This window comes from Nicotiana sylvestris, chromosome 12, assembly GCF_000393655.2.
Source record: "Nicotiana sylvestris chromosome 12, ASM39365v2, whole genome shotgun sequence".
In the NCBI taxonomy this organism is placed as follows: Eukaryota; Viridiplantae; Streptophyta; class Magnoliopsida; order Solanales; family Solanaceae; genus Nicotiana; species Nicotiana sylvestris.
Window position 1 is genome coordinate 26,766,627 of NC_091068.1, and position 14,707 is coordinate 26,781,333.

Below are 14,707 nucleotides of genomic sequence, written 5' to 3' on the forward strand. Positions count from 1 at the left end.
TTCTTAGTAATACTTGGTAATATGATTTAGTTTTACACTCACATTTATGTCCAGCCACCAAACTGGGGCAGAAAAAAATTCTTTGTTTTGTCTATGTTGAAGTCAGGAGCCCGCCTGGAGAGCAGGGAATACATTTCAAGTTGAAGTCAGGAGCCCGCCTGGAGAGCAGGGAATACTTTCAAGCGTAGCAGTCAGGAGCCCGCCTGGAGAACAAGGGAGTACAATTTAAGTTTTAGCTCTCAAACTCTTTGTTTTGTCTATGTTGAAGTCAGGATTCTGGAGAGCAGGGAATACATTTCAAGTTAGAAGTCAGGAGCCCGCCTGAAGAGCAGGGAATACATTTCAAATTAAAGTCAGGAGCCCGCCTGAAGAGAAGGGAATACTTTCAAATGCAGCAGTCAGGAACCCGCCTGGAGAACAAGGGAGTACCATTTAAGTTTAGCTTTCAGATTCTTTGCTTTGTTGAAGTCAGGAGCCCGCCTGAAGAGCAGGGAATACATTTTAAGTCAGTAGTCAGGAGCCCACCTGGAGAGCAGGGAATACATATCAAGTGCAGCAGTCAAGCGCCCACCTGAAGTAGGGGAAAGCATCTCCGTTCACAATTCAAGGTGGCAACAAACGGACGTCTCTGAAAGAATGGAGAACAACAAGGCAACAAGAAGCACAAGATCAAGTTTGAAGATATAGATAGGATTATTGTAATCCATAGATCATAGTCTAGTCTAGCTTCTTGTTTTATTTTCACATGGTGTAATAAGGAGGTTCAACAAGCAGTAGCAGCAGCAGCAGCAGTAGTGAAATCCCAGCTTCATGGTAGTCCCAGCTACCAGACATTCCTGAACTACACTGACCTGATTCATTTTTAGCCGAAGATATGTAGGCAACCTCAGAAGTAGGGTGCGGTCAACTCTTTCAAAAATGCTTCCCACGGAGTGTTCAGACGGGTAAAACTCGCTCGTATCCGCTCACTTTATCTTTGCACGAAAACTCTTCGTGTTTCCGGGCAAAGAGGGGCAGCTGTGAGCACATGATTTTTGCCCTATATGAATTACTCCCACAAATTCAAAACGAAATAATTTCTATCATTATTTGCAAATTTCGTAGATTTTTGTAGCATTTCTGTTAATTGTTTGCATTTTTTTGTTTTGTCTGTGCATTTTAATTAGCGAAAAATACAAAAATATGTGTGCGTTTGCATTTAGGATTTAATTTAATATTTTAGGGCTAATTAATCAATTAGGTTGTTTATAAAAGGAAAATTACACAAAAATAGTTTAATTTACATTTTTAATTTTAAAATTTTGATTTTAAGTAGCTTTCCCTTTAATTTGTTTTTTTTAATTGTGACAATTATCATTTGGGTTTAATTAGTGTTTGTTAGGCGAATTAAGTTCTAGGAATTAATTTAGATTTTTATTTAATCTTGAAAAAAAAAACAAAGAGAACTTTTGGAAAAATTGAAAATAGGTGAAAATAAAAGGAAGAGCAATACCAATTGGACCCATCCCCAATTTTCTTGTCCAAGCCCAAATTGAAATCCTCCACCCCAGCCCAATTACGCCAAACCCGCCCGGCCAACCCGTCTGCCACCCGACCCGCTCCCCAAATAATGGGTTAAACCTAAATGAAATAAGCGGACGAGCCCTAAAAGTCCCAAACCGATGCCTACTGTTCTTCTTCTCCAAAATCGCTCGAACCAGGCCCCAAATTCAGTCCAGATTCGGGAGAGTGAATCCCAAATCTCGCCTCACGTGTTCCCCTCTTTCCTCATCACCATTTCTAACGGTTTCTGACACCAAAGATTCCCATCTCCTCTCACTCGCTCAAATTCGAGTTTTATCGCACGATTGGAAGGCTCTGGAGACGAGATGTTGGATGAGTGTGAGGCGTTGGATTGATTTCACTCAATCCGAGCCTCACATTCATCAAGGATTGGTCTTCAAAAGAAGCTTTATCCGATTTTGTGAAAGGGGACTCAAAAAAAAAGAATTTTCTGAAAAAAGGTGGAAAAGGCTCTAAAACTGATGGTTTTCGGTTTGTTTTCTCCTTTGAAGAATACTTTCAAAGTTTCAGAGAAAGACGCATACAATTTTTTTTTTGAATCCGGATTTGAGTTCCAAGGAGATAAAATTGAAGTTTGAGTTCGGTTTTCTACTGTTGTCTTGTTGATTTGCTGCTGAATCTCGCTAAGATATGGAGTCGAGAGGTGTATTGTTGAGTCTGTAATTGTTATAAAGGAGATTTTCAATTTCAGGTTCATCTCTTCTCCGTCTTTCCATTACTCATGGTTCTGTTTCATGTGTTCATGTTTGTTATGATTTTGTTTAAGACTACTTGAAAGTCAGTGCTCGTTGTTTGATTTTGAATGCTGAGTTCCTTTGGCCTTGGTTCAGGTTTTTTGTATTCTTGGTTATTCTACATCGGACGAGTGATTGCACACAATGATGTAATGGCTGTGGTTGTGTAACATCGTCTCACTCGTTTTTTTTTTAAAATTTGAGCACTAAAACAGAGTCATGAGGTTTTAAGGGTTGGAACTTGCTTGTTCGATCATTTTGTTGGTCTGGCCATAGTTTAAGCACCAAGTAACTTGTGTGCTTAGTTCATTCTTAAATTAGTAAGTTCAATTTAGCTTCTTATTGATTTGCGACTAGCTGAGATTTTAGGGTAAAGTCTGTTCAAGTTGTGTCGATTTTTCTGATGCATTGTAGCTGAAATGTGAGTTCGAACATAAACTGCTTGTTGGGGATATGATTTTACTTGTGATAGAATGTTTTGGGGACTGTTATTGAATGCATTTTAGTCGATGGTGGCAGCAGCGACTCAAATTCAAGTTGCTATTCTGAAAATGTATGAACTAAATTGGTTCCCTTGAATTGAGAGTTTCTTATCGCAAATCCTGAGCTGCCTTTTGTCTGAGAGTTCAGAAGACCCCTGTTTGTATTCTTATGATGTTTGACGTGCAAAACTCCGGTCGCAGCTGGATTCAGCAGACCAGTTTCTGTGTAGAAGCTGTATAGCAGCTATGCATCACTTGTTCCTTCCAGATTTCAAATTGTGACTGGGGCTATTGCACTTCATTCTTCTGTCCACTGTGTGCATAACCTACTAAAACGAAAGGCTTGCATTGGCAGCTAGGAAATTGGGAATGCTGTTTAAAATGTAAATCACCTAGTTCGTGGCTGCATATCTTAGCATCTGATTGCATTAGTCTGTTGCGTATCTTAAACTAGTATGCATACTGGCTAGCATTTAGCTTCATCTAGGGTAAGTTCTGTTCATGTTCCAAAATCAGCATCCCTGATGCATCTGTTATGGCTCCATTAGTTTCAAAGGGCGTTTGTTTCACTCCCATGCCAAAATAAAGGCATTATGCACTCAGCACAGTCCCAGGTGAACTAAGCTTAGGATTTCGACAATTGCTTACTCTTTTGAAATAGGCATAGATTTAATGGGACTCTATTTACCAAATTGTTTACTTGTTGCTTCACATTCTTCCTTCCATGTATGATCTGAGATTTCATTCTTTTGTTTGGGCTGACGTTTGATCTGGATGGTCATTGAAATGTGCAATGATCGCAAGAAGCATCATTCTGGGAAATAGATTTTTTTTTTGAATAAGGTTGAAAACATTTGTGAAAAGTAAGGCACACGTACGAAGTTTCTTTACATTGCTAGTTAGAATTCAGTCGTGGCATAGCAATTAGTTTGGACCATGGGAATTGTTGATTCCTTAATTTAAACATAAGGGATTTGGACCTTGCCATGTCTCGGACTTGAATGGGCTGCAGTTCCATAAGTCTTGGGCTTCAGTAATTTGGCCCAAAGGTTTTGAAGCTCTCAATTGCATGGCCCTCACTTTAACCAACTTCATTTTGATCCTTAGAATTCGAGGTGCTCCATTTAGCAAATTTCCATGGCCCTCGCAAAGTTGCAAACGCGCAGTTGCTTTGGGCGCGTTGTTTTAATAATATTACCTTCCTAAATTCGGGTGCGCATTTATGTGACCCAAATCCAAATCTCAACAATGTTGAAATATGCCGAAAGTTACGGGTGCATTTATGTGACGTGGTTCGAGGCGTGTTTTAATAACGTTGCATTCTTCTTCAATTAATTAAATAAAAGCGGTTAAAAAGTTAAGTTTGCACATAGGTTCATAATTATTTAGAATTAGATAATTAAGCCAGATATAACAGCTGAGCGACCGTGCTAAAACCACGGAACTCGGGAATGCCTAACACCTTCTCCTGGGTTAACAGAATTCCTTACTCGGATTTCTGGTTCGCGGACTGTTAAACAGAGTCATACTTTTCCTCGATTCGGGATTAAACCGGTGACTTGAGACACCATAAATCTCCCAATTAGCGATTCTGAATTTTTAATAATAATCCTGTTTCGATTGTCCTTTAATTGGAAAAACTCATTGACAGTGAGTAATGTATATGCTTAAAGCTACATATTGTTTGTTAGTCACCAAAGTGATCAAACTATATTGTTTAAAGTATTCACATACATAAAATCTTTTGATAATTATTTTATGTGTGCATTTATGTTTATATAGTTTGTTAGTCACCAAAGTGGCCAAACTAGTATGTTCATGAAAAGTTTGCATACATAAAATTATAATTTATCCATGAAATTAATGAAATGCCTATAATTAAAAATTAGTGGATAAATTAATTTTCACTATTGCTAGAACTTAAGGATTTACCCAAAGGTGAATCAATTATTCTACGAGTAGTGAATATGATGAGGTAAATTAATATTCTTAGTGAAATATATATTGTTTGTCCAAAGATGGCATATATATTTGGTTAAAAATATTTAATTACCTATTAAAGACTAAATGGCATTTAAATTATGATAGTGTGTCGTAGTATCTACCCAAAGGAGAATTACGATATGCTTTAACTGTTTTGTTGAATCCATATTGATTTGTGAGCATGTATTATCTATTTTGCAGTTATTCCTTTTCATTCCCTTGCTTCGTCTGTTACTGTGTTCAATGGATTGAACTTCTCTGAATGGCGTGAACAAGTCCAGTTCCACTTAGGTGTGATGGATCTTGACTTGGCTCTGCTGAATGATAAGCCCGCTGCTATTACTGATTCGAGCAGTGCGGATGAGAAGTCTTTCTATAAAGCATGGGAACGCTTTAACAGGCTAAGCCTTATGTTTATGCCAATGAATATTGCCAACAACATTAAGAGTACTATTCCATAAATAGAAACTACCAGGGAATACCTGAAGTTTGTGGAAGAACGTTTTCGTTCTGCAGATAAGTCTCTTGCTGGTACACTAATGGCTGAACTCACTACCATGAAGTTTGATGGGTCGCGTAGTATGCAAAATCATATCATCGAGATGACTAACATTGCAGCAAGACTTCAGACCTTGGGGATGAAAGTGGATGATTCCTTCTTGGTTCAGTTTATTCTGAACTCGTTGCCTCCTGAGTATGGACCTTTTCAAATTAACTATAACACTATTAAGGATAAGTGGAATGTTAGTGAATTGTCCAGTATGCTTACCCAGGAGGAGTCAAGACTTAAGAAACAAGGGAATCATTCAATTAACCTCATGGGTCAAGGAGCTGGTAAAGGACTTAAAGTGAAGGCCAACAAGTTCAAGAAGAAGAAAGCACCTGCTAAAGCTCGACAGGATGCTAACAAGGAACATAAGGCAGATACGTGTCGTTTCTATAACAAGGAAGGACACTATCAGAAAGATTGCCTGAAACGTAAAGCTTGGTTCAAAAAGAAAGGGATTCCTTACGATCCAAACTACAAATCCAAATAAGGATTTCTTGTTCATGGGAAATCGTATGAAGGCTCCAATTAAAGGCATAAGGACTTATCGTTTGATCATGGAGACTGGACATCACCTTGATCTATTACAGACTCTTTATGTACCTTCAGTTTCTAGGAATTTGATTTCTCTTTCAAGACTTGATGTTTCTGGATTTGATTTAAAGTTTGGAAATGGATGTTTCAATTTATATAAGAATGTTATTTTTTATGGTTTTGGCTTTCTCGTTGATGGTTTATATAAATTGAAACTCGATATTAGTTTTTCTGAATCCCTTTTTACTGTTCAACATAATGTTGGAATTAAACTTAGTTCACTAGATGAAAGTTTTGCTTACTTGTGGCATAAACGTTTGGGTCATATATCCAAAGAAAGGTTAGAAAGATTAGTAAAGAATGAGATTCTTACGAATCTGAATTTTACTGATCTTACTATATGTTTGGATTGCATTAAGGGAAAGCAAACCAAGCATAGTAAGAAAGGTGCCACAAGAAGCACCCAGTTTCTTGAAATTATACACACCGATATTTGTGGACCCTTTGATGTTCCATCTTTTGGTGGAGAAAAATATTTTATCACTTTTATAGATGATTTTTCACATTATGGATACATCTATTTGCTGAAAGAAAAATCTCAAACAACAGATGCTCTCAAGGTATTTGTCAATGAGGTTGAAAGGCAATTAGATAGAAAAGTGAAAATCATTAGGTCAGATAGAGGTAGTGAATATTATGGAAAGTATAATGAATCAGGACAATGTCCAGGTTCATTTGCAAAGTTCCTCGAGGAACGTGGATATGTGCACAATATACTATGCCAGGAACACCTCAACAAAATGGTGTTGCAGAAAGGCGTAATCAAACACTTATGGATATGGTTAGGAGCATGATAAGTAATTCCTCATTACCCAAATCATTGTGTATGTATGCTCTTAAAACCGATGTATATTTATTAAACATGGTTCCTAGTAAGACAGTTCCAAAGACCCCTTTTGAACTGTGGATAGGAAGGAAACCTAGTTAAGGCACCTGCATGTTTGGGGTTGCCCAGCGGAAGCTAGAGTTTATAATCCACAAGATAAGAAATTAGATTCTCGAACAGTAAGTGGTCACTTTATTGGTTACCTAGAGAAATCTAAAGGGTATGTGTTTTACTGTCCAAACCATAGTTCAAGAATTGTTGAAACCGGTAATGCAAGATTCATTGAGAATGGTGAAGTTAGTGGGAGTGTTGAAAAGCAAAGTGTGGAAATTAAATAGGTTAGGGTAAATATTCTATTACCCAGAAATGTGCCTACTTCCACACAAATACCAAATATTATTCCAGTTGTTGAAGAACACTTTGACAACACCGAGCAATATTTGGATGAAACACTTCATGAAGAAACTAACTCACAAATATCTGACACAAATGAACCACAAGAAATGCCATTAAGAAAATCTCAAAGAGTTAGAAAATCGGCTATTTCGGATGATTACGTGGTTTATTTGCAAGAGTCGGATTTTGGCATTGGTCTTAATAAGGATCCAGTTTCATTTTCACAAGCCATAGAAAGTAATGAGTCTGACAAATGGATTGATACCATGAAGGAAGAGTTAAAATCCATGGAATATAATAAAGTCTGGGATCTTGTTGAATTGCCAGAAAGTTCTAAAAGAATCGGGTGTAGATGGGTCTTTAAGACCAAACGCGATTCAAATGGCAATATTGAGAGATACAAAGCCAGACTTGTTGCCAAGAGTTATACTCATAAAGGAGGCATTGATTATAAAGAGACCTTTTCACCGGTCTCAAAGAAAGACTCGTTAAGAATTATTATGGCTTTGGTGGTTCATTATGATTTAGAGTTACACCAAATGGATGTGAAAACTGCCTTTCTTAATGGAGATCTCGAGGAAGAAGTGTATATGGACCAACCAGAGGGTTTCGAAACTAAACGAAAAGGTCAAATGGTGTGTAAACTGAAGAAGTCAATATATGGACTTAAACAAGCTTCACGACAATGGTATATAAAGTTTAATGATGCCATAACATCTTTTGGATTTGTGAAAAATACCATTGATCGGTGTATATACCAAAAGATCAGTGGGGAGCAAGTTTATATTTTTAGTCCTATATGTTGATGATATTCTACTTGCTGCTAATGATTTAGGCATATTGCGTGAGACTAAAGATTTTCTCTCTAAGAATTTTGAAATTAAAGATATGAGTGAGGCATCCTATGTGATAGGAATAGAAATTTCTGTGATAGATCACAAGGATTATTGGGATTGTCTCAGAAAGGCTATATCGAAAGAATTCTAGAGAGATTTAATATGAACAATTGTTCAGCATGAATTATTCCAATTCAAAAAGGGGACAAATTTAATCTTATGCAATGCCCTAAGAATGATGTAGAACGAAAGGAAATGGAATCAATTCCTTACTCTTCAATTGTTGGTAGTCTGATGTATGCTCAGACTTGCACAAGACTGGATATTAGTTTTGCGGTTGGAATGTTAGGAAGATATCAGAGTAACCCAAGAATTGATCACTGGAAAGCTGCAAAGAAAGTTTTGAGGTACCTGAAAGGAACGAAGGATTACATGCTCATATATAGGAGATCCAAGCATTTGAAAGTTGTTGGATACTCAGATTTAGATTTCGCTGGATGTATTGATACTAGAAAATCCATGTTTGGTTATTTGTTCCAATTAGCTGAAGGAGCAATATCGTGGAAGAGTGCCAAACAGTCTGTCATTGCTACATCCATGATGGAAGCAGAATTTGTGGCATGTTTTGAGGCCACAATTCATGCATTATGGCTGCGAAACTTTATTTCAGGACTTGGGGTTGTCGACACCATTACCAAGTCGCTGAAAATTTATTGTGATAATTCTGCAGTAGTATTCTTCTCCAAGAACGATAAGTTCTCCAAAGGTGCCAAACATATGGAATTAAAGTACTTTACCGTCAAAGAGGAAGTTCAGAAACAAAGAGTGTCACTTGAGCATATTAGAACTGATCTCATGATAATTGATCCATTAACGAAAGATTTACAGCGAAAGATATTTAAAGAACATGTACATAGAATGGGTCTTGGTTGTATTTATGACTGATGTATTTATGATGTTTTGACACTCTGAGCTCATTTATATGTTTCTGATATACATTAATGATTTCTTATTTCTCATAATGGTGTACACATTATTGTTTTGAGATATTACAGGATAAGTTTCAATGAGACATTATTGTGGACCATAATATTTTATAGCTTATGGACCTGATACAATGAGTTGCTAATGTTGTAGTATATGGAAGGGAGTATGTAGACAAATTATATATAACCACCATAACTCACATTTAGTAGTTTATCGTATTATGGTATTTATGATGGGCATTATAGAAGAGATTTGTTTATGCGCAACTAATGTTCCTATATTAAATATTAATATTATGTGATTATTGGGACAAGTGGGAGAATGTAAGTTATTTTTCCTACGTGTATGTGGCCCAATAGGTTAAGGCCCATAATTAATATTTAATTAATGAGCAAATCTCATCCGTCCGATTAGTTACTTGATGGACGTACCAGATTAAATAAGAACCTCTATAAATTGGTCATCTCCCCACCCATTAGAGTTACCGTATTTTTTTTATTCCCTCTTCCATCACTAAAGTCGGTGGTAACGAAAGCTAGGGCAAGGGGCAAGAAACCAATTTACCGATTAATGCTCCCGCTTCAAGATAATGGATTTCGCTTCATGTATGTTTTCTATAACGATTATATGTAAGATTATCATGTTCAAGATCTTGGTGTAAAATAAGTTCATGCTAACATATAATGCCTAATTTTTACAAGTTAGCTTGTATTGAGATAATAAATAATATACTAGATCCCTTTATATATTTAATTAACAAAACTATCCTCTGCAAATAGAAAAGGTTATGTACTGATAATACTTTCTCAAATAATTATCAAACGCAAGCTAAATCGGCTAATAAGACTTACAAATTCAGGAAGGTGGGGCCCACTTGTCAAAGGGGGCAAAAGTCACATTCCCAACAGAAAAAATTGCCGCAGAAATTGCACCAGAATTAGAAGTGAGAGAGAAATGAAGATGGCATGGGAATGGAGATAGGACAAGTGTTACCTCATACTGCAACCTGAAACTCAGACTTGAGCTGAGGTACACTAACGCTTTTGAGGCATGAAAGACAATTTTTTTACTAATTATTATTACTATGCTAAAAGGGATATTGAAAAAGAAATTAATCAAAGCAGATTGTTATGTTTTGATGATATTGATTGAGCTTAAATGAAGAAACATTGTCCGTAGAGATTCATATATTGAGGGGCAGAGTTACGTCATATACCCTACATTTATATTATAAAGCTCATTAAATATATACAAACATTAAATTTAGAACTTAGTTATTATTTAAAGTCGTGGTTATAGAATTTAGAACCTATAAATAAAGTGCAAATCTTGATGAATCCGTCTATGATATAGTCAACCCAACTTATTTGGGTTGAGAGGTAGTTATTTTTGTTATTGGCATTGTAGATGGCTATGCTTTGATAAAGCGTAATCCCAAGCTGAGATAAATTGAAGATGATTTATTAGGTTAATAATTAGTGTAAAAAAACGAACAAGCATTCCGATCCAGTGTTTGTGCACAAAACAAACAATATATCTTTACCTTTTGTAATTAAGAGCAATATTTTTTCTTTTTATACCATATTTGCGAAGTCATTTTTAAGCGTTATGGCATGAAAGTGAAGACATATGCTAGTAGTAGAGTAACACGGAGAGTGAAATACAAGGTTAGCATTTTTTTTAATATACTACATCAGAAAGAAGAAAAAAATGGTCTTTTTTTTTTTTTGCTTATGAAAAAAATATTCTGACATGTTAATTTGAACCAGTTATATAGAAAAACGTAAAAAATAATTGTATATAATTTACACGATTAAATAACGCATGCAAGTTTATCCTATTATCTTTATTTGGTGTAAAACAAGTATATTATTTTCAAATGATTTATTTGGAAAAGTATCATTTTCTGAAACACACTCCATTCGGAAATAGCTTTTTGGATCTTTTTTCCTAAAAGTTTTCGGAATATTTATTGAGTGAAAAAATAAATTTCTTCGGAAAACACCCTAATTTCACTTCTTCAAGAAAAAAGGTATTTTAAAAGAACTTAAACTTCTTGAAAAAAAATTATAATTAAACAAACACACTTCGACAGAATATTCTTTTTACAAGACATGAAAAATATTTTCGTCAAATAATAATGCATGTCATTTATGTGATTTTTTTGAATTGAAAAATGTATTTTTTTTAGTTTTTCATATGGTGTTCGGTACCTGTATATTAGAGCCTGACTAAATGCGATTTCACACCGAGAAGTTCAACATTATAGGGTAAAGTCCTCCCTAATAAATGCAATTTCGTTTGAACTTGAGATATCTGGTTAAAGATGAAAATTAGTTACTGATCCGTTATAATACTTGTTTGCCATTGAGAAACTTTCTTTAAAGAGTAGGTAATAGAGGCAAAAGTTTATACTTTTTTAGTGTGCAATTGAGAGAGTACAAAAGCATTGGGAATTTGGGAAATGTAAAGAGAAAAAGCAACAGAAACTATATAGCAAAAGAACCGACAAGCCGACAAGTAGCGGTTTACAAGCCGCCGTTGACCGTCAGCTGATGTATACTCTATAGTTTTATTAAGTCAGTCAAATATGGCTTTTTCTTATTTTTTGTTTCTGCAGAGAGGGCCATAGCGTGAGTTTAAAAAGCAGTGATTTTTTTTTATTTATTTTTTTGTTATCTCATCGTATCTGCATGTTAACCTACTTTTTCTTTTTTATTACTTTTCATGATCTCTACCTCTAACCCCCTAGCTATTTTACTTCTGATTTCAAGTCTATATGGAGTATTGATTTTAGGTTTAGCCCATACTTTTACTGCTCTCACTTTCACCTTTTTCAGTACTTTTCTTCCATTTCATTTTCATGCTTACGACTTAACTTGAGCATGATCACGTGATGATTATAAAATGTAGTAATTAGAACATAATCCAAATTATTAGTTTGCGGTTTACCATCCATCAAACAGTACAAAGCGCATCTGAATTTTCATTAAGAAAAGTCAAAATATACAGAAATAAACAAACAAAAAAGTTGAATAGGGTACATATATACCATATTGAGACTTATATTGTATTTGTATTTATTCCCTTTATAATTAGTGTCAATTCGGGGCAATTTTGTACTTACACTTGGTAGTTAGATATGTGGTCCCGCTCGTGTATATAATCTTACACATTGAGTTAGTTGAATACACATAAATCATTTCACAAGTCTTCAGTTATCTTCTAGAATGTACATTCCATTTCCTCTCTCACCAGCTCACACATGTCAATGGCAGATGCCTTCACCATGAGAACACACGAATTCAACATGGTATCAGAGCTCGCATTTCAGTTGTGAGTTCGTCTACCTCGTCTCCTTCATCTCATTGTTATTGTTTCTCTTTGCTCAAACTCAAATCTCGGAATCGAGGATTTAGGGTTCCGAGATTCACAAATTAATCAGGTGTTTTTCTCTCATTTTCTTCATAATTGATTAATATTCTCTACTTATTTGAATTGAATCATGGTCGGAGATAAGGATACCTCAGATACAACTAACCCTAGCCGGAGCACAACTAATCCGCTGTACATGCAACCGTCTGAGAGTGCTGGAACAATGTAAGTACTGGTAGCCCTCGACGGAGTTGGTTATAGATCCTAGAGGAGAGGCGTTCTTAGAGCTCTTTCAGCGAAGAATAAAGTTGGATTCATCACCGAAAAATGTAAGAAGCTGGGCTCTAATGATGTGACCTTCGACCTGTGGGCTCGATGTGACGACATGATGACGTCTTGAATTCTTAATTCACTCTCAAAGGATTTAGCAGACAGTCTACAGTACGTCAATGATACCAAAGAGTTATGGCAAGAGTTGGAGGACTGATACGATCAAATCAATGGGGTAAAACTTTTATCAGCTTCAAAAGAAAATAAATGACCTTAGACAAGGTGCTTTGGACATCACATGATATTACACAAAAATAAAGAGATTTTGGGAGGAATTAAACACTTCAATGTAGTTGTCAATGCACTTGTGGAGCCAAAGTAAACATGCATAAAGCTGAACAGGATCGCAGTTCAGTTTCTAATGGGACTTAATGAAGTTTGTACAGTTGTGAGGGGTATCATCTTAATGATGAACCCATTGCCTAGCATTGCACAAGCCTTCTCCATTCTAATTCAAAGCAAAGAGAAGCCAGGCCAAACAACCAATTGGCCATAGAGCCTGCATCAGTCAATGCTAATGGACCTGGACAAAATATATTCAGAACTAACTATACTCCACATAGATGGGGCACATGGAATAACTCATTCAGAGGAAACCACGCACTCAACAAGTCAAGACTTTTCCGTGACTATTGTAAGAAGTCGGGGCACGCAAAAGAAACATGCTATAGAATAATTGAATTTTCATAAGACTTCAAGTTTACTAAAGGCAGAAATGCAGGGTCTACTGCAAATGTTCATGGAGGTTGTGAAGAGTCATTTGGTGAAAGAATTGAAGGATCAGAGAACAAGAATTCAAAGTAAGGTGTGCCAGGTCTAACAAATGAACAATATGAAAAATTGTTGAATTTGCTGGAGACTTTCCAAGCTAGAAATACAGGGGAGAATCCAAACAATATTGCATGTGGAGCTGCAAACTTTGCATGTATTCTAGCTTGCTCCCCTTATAAAGAGATTGCAGAAATAACTATGTGTAAATGTTCTAAATCTATTACTGACTTCTAGATACTAGATATTGGAGCCTCAAAACCAACTGACTTATAGAAAAAAAATTTTAACCAACATCAAAACTTTATCTTACCTATTTTTAGTTACCTTACCTAATGGATACAGAGTAAAGTGATAGAAAGAGGAGATACATTCTTTAATTCCAGTCTAACTTTGTTTAGAGTATTATATGTGCCTAGCTTCAAAATTAATCTTATCTAAATTAGCTCATTAACTTTGCATCTCAATTGTATGGTTAACTTCAATAGATATCTATCTCTATTTAATGCAGGTCCCTTCAATAAAGAGGCCTCTAGAAATTGGTAAGGCAAGAAGTGACATATACTTCCTCTGCTCAATATGTCTCAGTCATGAGTCTAAGTCAAATTTCACTATGCTTTCAACTTTGATCTTTTCAAGTACTTTAGTTCATGTCTTCCTACATTTGTTGATGCTAAAAGTAGAGTTAGGAGTCATCTTCCTCATTCATCTACATTTGTAAATAAATCATCATGTCCATCCAACAATATATATATGCTCCATTCAATCAATAAGGCTAACTCTTATGCTGTTAATTTCATTTGAATGTCTTCTGTTATGTGTCATGGAAATGTTGTTGATCACTTGTGGCACAACAGAGACTAGGATATGTACCTTTTGTAAAGATGAGTGGAATTTCCATAATACCAGTCACGTTTGCTCCCAGACAGCCCTTCTTTTGCCTAATCTGCCCAATGATCACCAGACAAACCAGACTTCCATTTACCCATAGTACCAGACTTCGTTTCAAATGTATTAACTTTTTCTTGAAAGCTCTTTGGCGGACAATCTTGGTACTTTAGTTTAAGTAATGTGCTCTCCTAATTTCCTTATTTTTCGTAGAGATAATATTACAAGAATGCTTGCATCTTGTGTTGTGTAGCATTATAAGTATAAAAATATAAGTGCAACATCTATGCTAATATAGAAAAGCTAAGCTGTGCATTCTTGGTAATAGAAAGCCATATTTTGCTTTCAATGGTCTCTTATGTACGATGATATGCATTTTTAGGTTAATGTCATTAGGT

The 14,707-nt window shown here is 35.8% G+C and overlaps 1 protein-coding gene across 1 annotated transcript; it reads left to right on the forward strand.

The window, feature by feature from the left end:
- The first annotated feature begins 8,216 nt into the window (after window positions 1-8,216).
- LOC138882822 (secreted RxLR effector protein 161-like) lies at window positions 8,217-8,906 on the forward strand. Its single transcript, XM_070163455.1, has one exon. The coding sequence runs from the start codon at window positions 8,217-8,219 to the stop codon at window positions 8,904-8,906; it is 690 nt and encodes a 229-aa protein (XP_070019556.1).
- Window positions 8,907-14,707: the final 5,801 nt, after the last annotated feature.

Coding starts and splice junctions, on each gene's coding strand:
- LOC138882822 (XM_070163455.1), top strand. CDS start 8,217: ATGGAATCAATTCCTTACTCTTCAATTGTTGGTAGTCTGATGTATGCT.